At 43.4% G+C, this 15,165-nt stretch overlaps 2 protein-coding genes across 2 annotated transcripts; both read left to right on the forward strand.

Moving 5' to 3' along the window:
- Positions 1–1,274: 1,274 nt before the first annotated feature.
- On the forward strand, positions 1,275–3,953 carry PtA15_9A128 (uncharacterized protein; the record flags this gene model as incomplete). The annotated part of the gene is made up of 5 exons (XM_053172304.1): positions 1,275–1,410; positions 1,495–1,554; positions 1,634–1,920; positions 2,017–3,707; positions 3,788–3,953. 5 exons carry the CDS (start codon positions 1,275–1,277, stop codon positions 3,951–3,953), a joined length of 2,340 nt encoding a protein of 779 aa, XP_053023558.1.
- An 8,303-nt stretch (positions 3,954–12,256) lies between these two features.
- PtA15_9A129 (uncharacterized protein) lies at positions 12,257–14,419 on the forward strand (the record flags this gene model as incomplete). Its single annotated transcript, XM_053172305.1, has 7 exons — positions 12,257–12,298; positions 12,369–12,711; positions 12,858–13,053; positions 13,152–13,871; positions 13,982–14,097; positions 14,192–14,289; positions 14,384–14,419. 7 exons carry the CDS (start codon positions 12,257–12,259, stop codon positions 14,417–14,419), a joined length of 1,551 nt encoding a protein of 516 aa, XP_053023559.1.
- Between the last annotated feature and the right edge of the window lie 746 nt (positions 14,420–15,165).

Consider the following 15,165-nt stretch of genomic DNA (forward strand, 5'->3'; position numbering starts at 1 on the left):
ACCGCACACCCAGAAAGACTTGGGATTATTCTAATGATTTGGAACAGTTGAAAGTCTTGCCCTGGAAGAGAGAAAACAATGAATATTCCAAATCTATTGTCAATGATGATAATCTGACTAAAATCCAAAAAATGCTGCACAAAAGATTCACAAAGTTTGATTGGATTGTGGTTGACAGTCAAATACGTGATTATTGATTGAAAATTTAGAAACTGGAAACAGTATACAGTGTCTGTTTAGCATGATAGATCTAGAGTAATTAACATGCTGAAATTCATTTTTGAATGTAAAATGGTACAAATCTGAATAGCAAACACCATTCATCCAATTTGCTTTTTATTGTTCTTATTCTTACCATTTTTTGCTGCATTTACACTATATTTATCACACCAATAAACAGGGCCTAAAATGATAATGCTTCAGGTTTTCACATAATGTTTTTGTTTGTTTTCCAAATCTTCAAGTAATGATGATCAACTGATCAAACATCTCAGTAGATTTCATTTACCTCTATGGTATGCCTAAATACCAATCTTCAGACTAGATGAAAATTGTAACTCAATTTCACTTTGAGGCTCCAAGAATGCCTCTTCTGTTCACAGTACCCTCTGTCTTGGTCCTATACTTTCTTTGCTTGGAACTTGTTTTATGAATGGGGATCATTCAATCTTAGCTGCAATCAATAAGCCCCATAAAAACCTAAATCCAACTTGAACGATTTCCTGGTAGAAAAACATAAGACTGTGAGAACTGTTGAAACAGAAAATTCTTTCCAAAATAAACTTGTATCTGGTCAAGTAGCAGATAGGTGTGTGAGTGATGAGATACCTGTTTGAAAAGAGATTATGAAGCCCCTTGGGAACCAATTTCCAGCTTGTGCTACATATGAGGGGATTGTCTTGAACATCTTTTGAACAATCTTTCCTGGTATGTGCTTTGGCCCAAACTCACACCATTTGCCATTGACTTACTTCTTCTCCAGCCATGCACGAGAAGAGAGCACTCTTCACTGTGTGAACTTGGGTAATCAATGAAATAGATGTGATCTTATTTGTAATGACGATGGGATCCAGGTGAGCTATGCCTCTTGGGTGAAACTTGGATGAACTTGGGGTGTTAAACATGTTTTTACTCCGCGCCAAAAATTACAGCGCACCCACTGTACATAGTTGGACGTTGGATATGCAATATGCACTATGCACTATGGAGGTATATGCAATATGGAATTACCTACTTTCGAAACCCGCCACAATTACCCTCACGTATATTTACTTATGGCCGAACAACAAAACTTTCGCTTGCATGTTGGCGGCCTTGGAGCATCGGTGACCTCTGAAGACCTCCAGAAGCGATTCTCAGCATTCGGAACCGTCGCCAAGGTGGACGGAGTGGGCAAGCTGGATGCCAATGGTGAGATTAGCTTTCACGGTCCCAAATTGTCTTACTCGGAAGCTGCTCAACCCGTACTTTCCTTCTCGGTATACGTCGCGCTAGGCTCTCCTTTAAGATACGCCTTCGTGGACATCCTCTCAACAGATTCCCAAGTTAAGCGATGTAAGAGTCAACTATTCATCGTCCCCAGGAAATCCAGCAAAATTAAAATGTTTACCGAGTCCCTTTGCTTGATTTGAAGGCATGAACCTCCTGTCTGGTACGACTTACAAAGGAAGCACTTTGAGAATCGCGCCTGCAAGGCCGGATTACGTCGCCCGAGTGGAAAGGGAGCGTGCAAACTTGCCCATCACCACATTTGTTGATCCCGACGAAGAAGCAATCCGAGTTCGCGAAGAAAAGGCAGCTCAAAAACTGGAACGCAAACTTGCCAAATTTCGCGCGCGTAAAAGAGGGATCGAAGGTTACGAAAGTGCGAACATGGAATTAATGACTGTTAAAAAGTTCAAAAGTCGGCAAGGAGTCAATGTACAGTACAGCTTTACCTCTTGACCCCCGAGTTTCTATTTTAATTTTATGCTGTTCCCGTTTCACCAACCAAAATTTTGACTCGCACAATTTTAGGGATGGAAGAAAGATCCAGAGACCTCGCTTCCGATATTCCCAATCGTCACTCGCCCTCTTCGTCCCCTGCCTTCTTTGGAGCCCACTCAATCTCAGGGTGCCAATATGAAAGAACCATCTGACTGTACTCGAGTCCCCACCCGCGCTAGGAGGATTCGCATTGATCCCACCGTCTATCGTGCTGCGATCAAAAACCGCAAGACTCACATTCTAGGGCCAAGAGCTATGTCGATTGAACAATACAAATTAGGGTTTAGCGGTGGAGCCAAAGAAGTCAAAAAAAGTCAAGCGAGTCGACTGATGTGGGAATGCCAACTCGGAGAAGACGGCTCCGTTGTTTGGAGACTAGCAAATGGTGGTAATTTGAATCAAGAAGAGCGAATGCCGCTTTCTAGTTGCACCCTTCAGAAGTTGAAAGATGCGGATGAGCGGCTTTCGTCTTTGGGGCTCTCAAGTACCCCCGCGTTGCGCTTAAGAGGTGGCACTTCTTCTAAACGTCCCCGGCGATCTGAGAACCGACCTAAATCTCCGGACACAAGCTCCATATCCCCCGAATCAGTCGCAGCGAATCTTCCACCGAAATCGGAGGCAATCTCAAGCGATAAAGCCCTTTCGGCGATCCTCAAAGAAGAGCGTCAGAGATACTTGTCCTTGGCCTCTCAGACGGTGACCCAACCGCCCGACAGGAACGATCTGCTGGAGGAGGTAGGGCAAGGTACACAAGCTGCTGTAAAGAGGCAAAAACTGAAAGAAAAGAGACAGGGTTGTCACTTTGAAGATACAATCGAATTCGTACCGGCAACTGCGGTTAATCATCAAGGTCCAAAACAACAGGGCCCCACGCACAATCACCCATCTTCCAAAGCGTCAGAATCCCTGTTAGTTCAACCAACGCTCATAAACTCAGGCGACGAGTCAATGTCATCGAATTCCGAAGCTCGTACAAGCTCGAAGCCAAGTCACTCATCTGATGCTAGTTCTGAATCTGATGCAGATTCCGAATCTGATGCCGATTCCGAATCTATTGCCGATTCCAAATCTGTTGCCCGTTCCGGATCTGACGCTGGTTCTGAATCTGATGCCGGCTCCGAGTCCGTTGCCGGTTCAGAATCCAATTCATCACTAGACAGCCCAGATCTGCAGACTAATCCCACTCAACCACCAGATTCGGACTCGATGATCATGGAAGGAAATTCCAAGATAGAGGTGTTGAAAAACGGGAAGATGGCGGACCACACATCTGCCGTTCGACTATCAGATTTGACTGACATGTTCAGAGCAAAAGAAGTTGAGAAGACAGGCTTTTGCTTGACTGACGTTTTGGGGGAGATGGAACTGGACGACGATATCCTCGGGCCAGCCGACGAATCAGAAATTGAGGCCCCACCATCCGGGCAAGATGACGAATCTTACAAACAGCAGGGCGGCCCGCCTATGAAGTCCAACGCATTCATCCATCCATCTCGCCTGGAAGGTAGCAGCTTTGTTCAATCCCGGACTGTCGCTCAAGTTAAGCAATCCAAAAGGAAGGGGCCATTCTTTTTTTATCCCACCGACGAAGATCCGGAGTCGAAGGTTGTCGATTCGTTACTGTCAGCTGAGCATCGGGAGACCGCACGCCGACATTGGCTATCAAGTGGCCAAGGAGCATCTTCGAACTGTTGGAGGACGTTTATTAGAACCCAGTCCAAGTAAGCGCTTGATTGTCTTCGCCGTGAGGCACGTGACAAAGAAAATGTGTTGATGATCCCGTTTCGGCTTGTTGAGCTAGTCTCGAAATCGAAACTGCGCACGATGAAAAGAAGTCAACTCTGACAGAACAGCTGCGTCGCAAACACAAGGATGCGATCAAGCGGGATCGGAAATGGGGCAACAAACAGCCTACTAAACCTTTAACTCTCAAAGGATTAGAGTCTGAAAATGATTTATCGGACTGATGTTTCATTATAAGGCAGTCCGCTATTGATACTGAGTTAACCCATAACAAAAGGTTTATATGCTTTTCTCGTTGTGGAAAAGATGTATTTGTGTTTTTACAACTTTAACTAACGGAAGGATGATTGCACTGAGCATTGCTTGCCGCTAGATTTCGTATTCCTTCTTAGGTTCTCGTCCCATCGCAGGCACTCGTACATGATCAGTAGCATACTTTCTGTTTTTCTTTGCAATAATTAAGTGATAGGTGCCAGAAAAGAAATGGCTCCACCGGGACTCTAACCCGGGTGAGACTAACTCTGGGAGGCTGCTTTACCAAAGCCGCTAGCAGACAAATTCAAAGTCTGACATGCTGCCAGAATCTGGATGCTCTTTGGCTCAAGACCCCACCCGTGGGCTCATTCCCCTGCAGGTACGCACCGTCCTTGAGCTCCAGACTGTAAATCTTACAAATAATAAACGGATTTACTTCGCGCACAGAGGGAAACTTGTTGCGCATGGGAATTTCCATTGACTTGACGTCACTTGACGTCAGGCACCCTCAATCAGTCCTCTCGTGTATCCTCTCAGTGGCTGGTCTGTTCCGGTCATCGAGAGGGTGGTGTCCTCTCGATGATCGGTCTGTTCCGGTCATCGAGAGGGTGGTGTCCTCTTGATGACCGGTACAGACCAATCATCGAGAGGACTGATTCCTCCGGATGGCCGGTGTGTCTCAACCCGGCCGCCTGTCACCGCAAGTCACCCCCCGTGCGCAGATAGTTTTTTGGGGGGAGCTGATGGCGCGCAGATCAATCCAGGTCATCATTCCCCCCACAAGAATCAAATATTTTTTCACCCTCACACTCTCAGCCACATATTGTGTTTTGAATAATTCTTGGACATTTGGGTAATCCCCCCCTCCATCACAAAAACACCAACTTCACTTGATGTACGCCAAAAATGGGGTTCACTCACAGATTCTACTCATATCCAGCTACCAGTGCCTCCCTGACCCCAAAAGTGTAGCTTTTGAACTTTCCGGTGCAGAACTGATTTTGGAAAAGTGTCCAAGCTTTTTTCAAAACACAATATTAAATACTAAACATTATACAGCCATTCTCAAAAAGCTTGCGGTTGGGTAGGCCCAAATTTTGGACTGCTATTTTCAGCCTCAAAGCCTGTATAGCCCCTGTATGACAGGCTGCATACAGTAATGTGATTGTAAAAAAATCACTACTTTCTTTGTTTTTAACTTTGGGGCCTCAAGGGTTGGACCATCGGAATCCTGGGCCAATTTTACACTGATTAGACCCTTCGCCGCATCCCCCTCCCCTGCCCTGTGGCCAGCGCGGCACCCTCATCAAGCCAAACAGCCGCCCAAAGGTATGTTGACTGCCTGTACAGTGAAGCTGTACAGGCCTGTGGCTGAAATAAAAAAAATCTTTTTTTGGCCTCAAGCCCGCAAGCTTTTTGAGAATGGCTGTACAGCAGATCACAAAAAGCTTGCTTTTGACGGGGGGTCAAAATCAACATTTTTATTTTTTACACCTGGCTGCGGTGTATTGAACCCAGTATAGCTCCAGCCATCCCGGGATAAATTTCTGACTTCTAGAATTTTGTGATTCAAGGGCTGGGAGCTGGACTATTGGAATCCCCTTCCATTTTAGGGGTTGGGGGCCTTGTCACAACCAGGGACTGCTGCAGCTGGCTCATCAGCAAGCAGGTTGGAGTTGCTCCAGTAGGGCCCCGGCAGCCATTTTGCATCCTGTACAGCCATGTGTACAGGATGCAAGGCTGAAGATTCCGGTGGTGTAAAAAAATAATCTTGCAAATGGGAGCGGTCCCAGAAAGCAAGCTTTTTGGGATCTGCCGTATTGTGCAATGCATAAGGGTCTTGACCATCTCTCCAATTGAGCCACTTGTGAGAAAACTATTCAACTAAACTAGATCACTGTTTTTTTTGCTTCCAGCCTAGCTGGGGGTGTTGTCAGTCTTTGTTCTCAGAGGGGCAGGGGTTTCCCCACACATAATTCTGTAAATCCAGCCATAAGAGGTACAAACCGCTTTTGGAGTCTTGCAACCCTTGGCCAGGACTTAACATAACTAAAAACCTAATGAGAGAGGGAATTGTTAGGGCCAGGAACCAACAGCAAGCCAGAGATAAGTTGGGACATTTTCATATGTGTCCCAATATTTTGAACAGATCACATTTCAACGTTTCATAATTCTGACCTCACCATTATCTACATGTTTCCATTCTGCAATATCAACTTGTATGAACAAGTGGGTGTGGTTTCCCAATCCAGGCCACAAACAAAGCTCTCCCAGGCAGAACCTTGTTACCAATCACATGGATTATGAGGGTAGTAAGAGGGGAGATTTGTTCAAAAACTGAACATATGTACCAAGTATTTTCAGACTTTGAATCTGTCTGATAGCAGATTTGTAGCTTAATGGTAAAGCAGACTCCTAGATTCAATCTCAACCAGATTCAAATGCTAGTGGAGCCATTTTTTGGACTTATTATGTGCACGGAGGGAAACTCATTGCGCACAGAAATTTCTGTTGACTCAATGTCACTTGTTGTCAGGCCCCCCTGCAAAGGAAGAGAGTGCCTCTCCTTATATAGGAAAATGTGGGGCATTTGTGCTGGTGGTCTATGTACATTTTGACAGTGTAGACATGATAACATTTAGCTGGTTATCTACTCACAAGTGTGGCTTACACAGACCTCTGGGAGTCTGGTTGCTATGGAATCTTCTCAAGTGACCTGCACAGTGTAGAAATAAAGGTTGGGTAGGGTGTAGAAATGACCACTTCCACCTTCTTCAAGAATGTATATCCGGGCTTGAATTATTATTGATGTCTTGGCTCCACACTGCTATGTTCCGCTAGCCTTCATATATCCAAAATGAAACTGATCTATAGTGTAATCATCCGCAAGTGATGAAGCTCTGCACTCCGCAAGCATAAGTATGCAGTAGCAATGAAGCAAGTAAGAAAATAAGGGTCACATAAACTCTTCTAATACTCTAGTATGTCTGAAAGTGTGAGTACAGTGATGAGTAGTAAGTAAAATGATGAAAAGGGAAAAGAGAAGAGAAACTGTGATCCCTCCATGCACATCCATCTCCGTTCCCACCCCATCCCACAGTTTGACACTTTCCTGCACTAGTCCGCCATCTCCACACATCACATTCCACAGACTCCACTCCTCTACAATGCTTGACCTCCCACGTTGTCTGCCTGGCCCCCATCAGTTGATCTCTCACCAGTGCCTCCACCCCAGCTCCACCCGCTTCAGCTGCCCTGGCTGTCCCGCTGACGCGCCAGTACCGCTCCAGTCCACTGCCCAATCCAAACTCCATGGTCCACAATCCGCATATTGTCCAATCCGTGCTTTCCGTGTGTGTGTGATTTTCTGTAAGCTTTTACTGTTGTGCTTTTCTGACATCATCCTAAGTGCTCATGTCCCCAAATGCACTCTGAGCTCAGCTGCTTGTGCATTCCTGCCTGCGCTATTGCCAAGTGGAAATTCTACCATGCTTGTCAATATAAATCACCACAACAACTTCCTGTATTTCTGTGTAGTCTGCTTGAGTGACTTGCACAGCCCCATCTGTAAGGGTCCAGTGGAAACTCACTAGAAATTATGTGGAAAGTGGCAAGGGTACTACAAGGCTAATTAATGCCTTTGGAACTTCTAGTTCCAATGTGTACTGGATTTGAGGGAGCTAGCCAGCAGAGAGAAGGGTCCAAGATCTCTGTAAGTACAAATAGGTGAAGAAGAAAGAGAATAGAAAGAGGAAAGTCTTACCTAGCCAGTAGAGACTAGAGAGAAGGGTCAAAGATCTCTACTGGACTAAGAGAGAAGAGAGGCAAGACTAAGTACAAGTGGATTATCTAAGCATATGATAGTCCTTGTGAAACCTCACTGAATGGTTTTACACCATGAGTAATATGCAGCTTTATTGATGTGGCTTTTAACGAAAAAAATTGGTGTCTATTTTGCTGTAATAAGTGGCATGTGCTTGCTATCCAGCTGCAACTGAGGCTGGCTGGCTGCTACACAGTTGTATATATGCACACAGATATATGTAAAGGGTAGTACATATAAACTATATATGTTCAGTTGTGTACAAGTATGTATGTAAACTGGAGTGTGATTTGACATTTCTTTCTCACCAAAATTTTTGACCTTGTGCGCAAGTCCCTCCCTGCCGGAGAGGTGGCTTTGCCAACAGCCACAGCAGAACTCCCGCCAGGAGGTACTGGTATTAAGCTAGAGGTCTGTTCAAGATTGCCTGGCCCACCAAGTCCTTTCAAAACTTCAATCAGAAATTCAAACCAACTATCTGTCATTGATTCCAATTGAGTACATTCAAGTTGATAGATGCCTTGGTAACAGAGTCTGTTTAAGAGTCTGTACACATGAACAGACAGAACCAGTGACCCATCTCACCCAGTCTTTTCAAGAAGCAGGTGTCTCACCCAGTCCATTCAAGCTAAAATATTGAACAGACTGGGTTACATAATACAATTGGGGAGGTATCAACACCTGTTTTACATTGCATACCAATTCTAGCATAGTATGAGATGGTTTGTTTTGCCGCAGGAGACTATTTATTTAATTTCATGTAGATATTAAATATTTGAAAGAAAAGTGACTGAAGATCGAGGATGAGAGAAGACAAGGGCTGAAGAAGTCAAGAGCACAAGATGCTCAGGGACTCAGAACAAAAGATCAGAAGTCTCCAAAGGAGCAGGTCTGTCTGATATGGGCCCGGAACTGAGTGAGTGTGTATTTCATGAGGGAACAGAAGAAATACACTGTGGCAAGGGGCCTAGAGAGGGGGCCTAGTTGGCTATGGAACACTCTGGAAAGGAAAAGAACAACAACAGAAATAACCCCTCTTCTGGGCATGGGGCAGAATTCTAACAATATTCATGCAGAGAGTATTTTATGTATTGAAAATTTTATGATATGAAATTTGTTGAGTTTATGCCGCCGTGACAGCCCTGTGAAATCTCACTCGCATGCGCTCCCTTGTTTCGCTCAACTCACTCAACTCACCGGTCTTCTTTTTCTCCGTCGATCCACCTTCTTCAACCGCTCCCGTCTCGACTTTGATCAGACTCTGAACCCTCAAGCTTCGTCTCGACATCGCTCAAGATCAAGCTTCGTCTTGACTTCGATCAAGACTCAACTCTTTCGCTTCTCGACATTGCTCGAGCTTTCTCATCAATCTCTCATTCGGCTCTCTCTCCAATTTGGTGAGAAAAGAACCGCGATAACCTCGGTCCACATCTCCCTTGGCTAATCTTTCTTTTCTTTTCTCTTCTGTTTTCTATATCATCTCCAGTGTCCTTGTTTCCCAATCTCTCTTCTCTCTTCTCCTATCTTTGGTTGTCTCAGAAGCTATATTATCTTGTGGTGGTAATTCTTTCTCACTTATTTCTTCTAATGTTTTCTCTCTCTTCCCTGAAAGTTCTAATGTTGTTTCTTCAGTCTGGTTCTTGTTTCACAGCAATACAGTTTAAATCCTAACAAAATTTGAACACCATATTTTTTTCATTGTGACTTGTTCCATTTTACTTAAAACATTATTGGAGGAAAAACTTGGGAATTTCCAACAGTTCACTGGGTCTGGGACATCCATTTATTTTGAGCACAAATACAAAAAAAAATCACTGGCACACACTTCAATTCAACATGGTCAATTCCACTCACAAATTCTGTGTTCTAATGATCTACTCCCCACTTATTCAATCTATATTCCATCACTGTATTGCTTGGCCTTTATTCCATCATGGGGCACCCGTATCTTGGGATCAAAGAGCACCACTGACCATTTCTGAGATGGATGAGGTCTTGGATTTTAGATTTGATGATTTAACAAACATTTTGGATCCAAATGATTTTCCTGAGTCTGAACAAGGCTTCCCCAAAAATACTTTCCCCAAATTTTCACCATCAACATCAGTAGCTCTCCATAATAATGCTGTTGGTTCTGAAGAGGATCAGTATTTCCAATCCAATATGCACATCCCTATTGCAATATCTGTAAACGTGATAGATCCATTAACCAGTCTGTACCACTACAACCCCAACAAGTCCATTCAAGTTGACAGATTCACCTCTGGAAGTTCATCCAAGTATGAGGATTTCTTGGAACCACATTCTTCTTCACCCTCAAAGCGTAGTAGCCTTTCACCCAACCAGTTTCCACAACCCCTCCAGAATAATATTTCTTCAAACCCGGATAATGCACTACAGAAATTGACTGCTTCAACAGAATCATCTGATCAGTTTTTTGAAATGCTTTTACCAGCAAGTTTAGCAAGAGGCCAGGGATTTATTGCAGAAAAAATTGGAAATACTCTGTCTGGTAACTGCTCGGAAATCCTTCCCAAATCTGATAGCTCACACAGTGCTGCATTGAAAAACACACAAAGTAAGTAAAAATTATGTTTCATATGTAAAATGAGAATACTAAAATCTCAATTTCTCAACTTTTTCAAGGCGGATACAATAAATTCCAAGGTAGTTTTCAATACATGCCAAATGATGAAGATTTCCCCCTCTTGATGAATATTTATGGGGGAAAATCAATTGAAAAAGAATATGAAGATAAGAATTTGTTTGATGTATCAGACATAGACCCAATGATATTTGCCTGGATCAAAACAGTCAAATTTCCCACCAAAAGATTAGATACTAAACATGAAAATTCAGGAAAAAATAAAGAAACCCAAAATAACTCTAGCATATTGTGGAATAATTTTCTTAATGGGGAGACTCTTCCAAATCTCATTCAAATGGTTATCAAATATGGGAATATTTCTAGATATGAAGTTATCCTAGACACCAAGGAGTTAATTGAGGAGGTTGACTTAAGAAACAGGCAGTTTCTTGCTTTCTTTACTACACCTGGCAATCCCAAAATCAGAAATTGTTTGGGTTGGGAAAAAGAGAAATCTAATGAAGAATTGAGAGTCAAAGAATATTTAAAACTGCATGAATGGTTGAAAGAGAAACTTCACATCAATGATTTGAGCATTGAATATGCAAATACTAGTGATCCAAATCTCCTGCAGCATAAACTTGAATCATTATCTGAATTTCAAGAGCAGCTATTTCTTTATTTTCAGGAAAAACATGAGAACATCAATATACCTAATACATAGAATTTCATTTACCATAAAACTAACAAAAGAGGTCAATACACAGTCTCAAGACAGGAAGCCATGAAAACCAAGACTGCATTATGGATTTTAGGAGAGTATTATAAAAGCAAGAACCAACAGGCTTGGGACTTTGTGTTTGATAAAAAGGATGCAAACTTCTTAAAGGTTTTTGCACTTATCAAGATGAATAACTTTCATAGTAACCTCAGTAGAACTTGGAAAGCTTGCCAGGAATTAGAACAATTGAAGATCTTACCTTGGAAAAGGGAGCTCAATGAAATTCAAATTGATCTCATAAAAAGTAACCGCATCATAAAGGCAAGGCTTTGTCAAAAGTTCAATAGATTTCATTGGGGTTTGGCAGAAAAACAATTGGAACATGATTCATAATTCAACAACTGATCATAATCATAATCTTTCACATTTTCACATTTTGTTTCTTTCCTTTTTCCAAATATTGGTTAATGATGATTAATTTATCAAACAATATATCATTCAACATTATGTTTTTATCAGATATCAATCTTATGACCTGCAGATGGAAATATTGATTAATGTTCTACTCCAGGATTCAAGAGTCCTTTCAGACCCTCTATATTTTATAATAATACATTTATCTTGATTCCTAGTTGGGATTTACTTGATTGAGATTGGAGGCTCAGTCAAACCTGCTTGCCTAGTAGCCATCACACAGATGCAAGTCATTTGCCCTAAAAATTCAACCTGACCATAACTGTTTCCCTACAGAAGAAATATTTGATGCTGGGGGGGGGGGAGTGGATACAGAAAATATGCTCATCAGGGGAAGTTACAGATAGGTGTGTGTGATGAGGATTCTGATTTCTTTTACTTTGGGAGCAAGCAAGGATTGGGTGATCAGTGCGGAAATAGCGGGACTCAAAGTAGACCCACGCATGCCACTTGCAAGGCAAGGCAAGCCGGCGTTCAACTCAAATGTTGAACGTCGACTTGCAGTCTCCCCGCAAAACCGGGTTATGCAAAGTGACCTGCATGCACGCGCGGGTCTACTTTGAAAACCCCTATTGATTTCGGTGGTTTTGTCTTGCGGCGGCCCGCCCCGCCCGAAAGCACAGCGGGGCAGTGCGGAGTTCGCTGGGAACCATCATCGAAGCAGACTATGTCATTCTCAATCTTGGAGGACGTTCGAGCTACCCATCAGGTTGGTTCAAGGAAACATCGAGATCGATTCGGGAATTTAAACTTACGCCCTTGCTTTGAAACGTCACCAGGACCTAGACCGACTGACGAGCTATCTGACTACGGTTCTCCTCCCAGGCCCACCACGATCGCATCGTGACAAGCTGGTACAAGCTCATCGAGCGAAATACCTTTCAGACCTGATCACCCTTCGAGCGGGAAACTTACTCGAATCCTATACCGATAGAGACCATGAGCGGGCGGCTGAGATAGAGAAACTATCGGACACGACTAGAGGCGAATTGGCTGAGTTTTACGGCCGACTGGGACGACTCAATGATTTCCATCGGAAATATCCTCATCATGCTAACTTGGATCTTTCGGCCCCTTTCGATTGGAGTGGATTAGAGGGAGAAGTGATCGACGGTCGTGATTGTAAGCGTCTTTTCGTCATTCATTGCCATTGGCGCAGATGAAGCAATGGTTCCCCTAAGTCACTGATACTTCAATTCATCAATTCGAAAAAAAAAAAAAAAAAAACGGATTCCTCAAACTGGGTTTGAATTTCTTTTGTGATTTAGTCATCGATCGAATGTTTACTGGTGAAGAATTGCTCGGCCGGTATCTCGACTTGCATATCCATCATGACACCTACAACAATCTCACCTCCACATCTAACCTAGCATCGAAAAGGCTTCCTTACATTTCATATATCGATACATTTGATCATTTCAGTAATATCCCCCGGACTACTAAGAACCGGCCAGAATATATCACGTCAGCGCAAATCTTTGAGTTACTTATGATCTCATGCTCCTCGCGTGGGCTAATTTTATATTCTCTCCTCCTCTTTGCGACGTTTCATTCGTGTTTAGATACCTCAAGGATCTTCGTGATTATCTTGAATCATTTTATCGACGCACCCATCCTCTATACGATCTTGATGCTGATCTAAATAACCTATATGAAGAATTCGAAGAGAAGTGGGCTTCAGGGGAGGTGACTGGATGGACGTACGAGGAAGCAGAAAATACCGAAGGGATCTGGTGTGAAGCCTGTACCAAGCTCTACTCCAAACAGACTGTATACGATGCCCATCTGAAATCAAAGCGACATCTCAAATCGATTGAAAAACTGAAGGAAACCGATACTACGGGGACCCACTCGAGTGAACCTAGCGCAAAAAACCTGAAGGAGTTGAGGCGTGCCAAAGACCGACCGATAGCGTTCTTGGAACAAGAGATTGAATTATTAGGAAAATTGCTCGAGTCGTTTCGAGTTGATACTAAAGCAAATGTCGAGCGTAGGGCCGCACTGACGGATAAAGAACGCCAACAAGAAATCGAAGAATACGAGGAGCGTGAAGCAAAAGAACGTCTGGAGGCGGAGCGGCAAGCGGAATCAGCGGCCAATGGGGGTGGGGTCGGCGGAGAAGCGGCTGAAGAAGAGGAGGATGACGAGGCCCGGATCTACAACCCACTGAAATTACCACTTGGATGGGACGGAAAACCCATCCCCTATTGGCTTTACAAGCTGCATGGACTTGGAGTCGAGTACAAGTGCGAGATTTGCAGTGACTTTGTGTATATGGGCAGGTCAGTTCTTCCTCTCTACTCCCTAAAACTTCTTCATGTCTTCATGGATTCACGCATCTAACCGAGGATTTCATTGTCTATGTTTAACCTGTCTCGGACTTCGAATATAGAAAAAACTTCGAACGTCATTTCCAAGAATCTCGCCATGCCTTCGGCATGAGAGCCCTGGGCTTGCCCAACACCAAGCATTTTCACGAGATCACCCGGATCGAAGATGCATTTGCATGTACGACCAACATCACGCATTTCCTTCCGAATCGCCCACTCCTTGAACTGATTTTCTCGCTTTGTCTGATGCATGTTCATTGATTCAAACATAGTGGCTGAGAAGTTGAAGTCGGAAGGCAGGGCCGAAATCTTTAGGGATGAAACGATGGAAGAGTTGGAAGATGATGAAGGCAATGTCTATAATCGCAAAGTTGCGTTTCTTCCTTCCTATCCTTATGCTTCGTCGATCTAACTTTTGTTCGACACGTTGACTCTGTTTCTATTGAATTGGTTGACTCCTGTAGACATACGAAGATTTGCAAAGGCAAGGACTGTTGTGATGCGGATTACGGTATGGAAAGTAAGCTATCAACCTTGGCGACCTTTCCCACATTTGTGCCCTCAATGTGTTAGAAGTTTATTGCATCGATTCTGCCTTTAAATCAATTTATAGCATCCAAAGCACAGCTATCTTGCCTTACTTGTAAAAGAAACGAGTCGCAATTGAGAGCACTTGATAACACTTACCCTAGGTGTGCAAGCCATTTCAACTGAAATACCTTATCTGGTTTGAGATGTTGGTGTCAGATTGCACTCTAGCCTACGCAGATAATGTAACGCGTCCAGCATTGCTTTAAATTTTTGTTCACATTCTGGCAGCCATGACTGATAGAGACAAAGAGCGAGCAGTGTAGACGGAAAGGTGCTGTTGTCTTGTGCTAATGTATTAAAGTTTTCCAGGGTACGGTGCTCAGTTGAGTCCGCCCAGCTCTCTATTTATGTAGTTCAGCCCGGTCGTCCGTCTTCCTCCACACTTGGCAAAAATACATTAAACGTCTCTTGCTTACTCATCTACGTCAGTTGCGTTGCTTGTACTGCAGACCCCTAGCCACAAGGAACCAACCAGAACTGCCTGACTGCTAGAAAAATCTTCTTAATCCATAATTCAAGTTCATGCAGATACATACAGTGTTCATGCAGATAGTCCAGAGGTAGCTGTACATTATTTTCTTTTTCTGTCCTCTTTCAGACAGTCTATTTATCTAGATCTAATACATTCAACAATGTATCAAGCAAATAGAAAGAA

This window comes from Puccinia triticina, chromosome 9A (assembly GCF_026914185.1).
Source record: "Puccinia triticina chromosome 9A, complete sequence".
In the NCBI taxonomy this organism is placed as follows: domain Eukaryota; kingdom Fungi; phylum Basidiomycota; class Pucciniomycetes; order Pucciniales; family Pucciniaceae; genus Puccinia; species Puccinia triticina.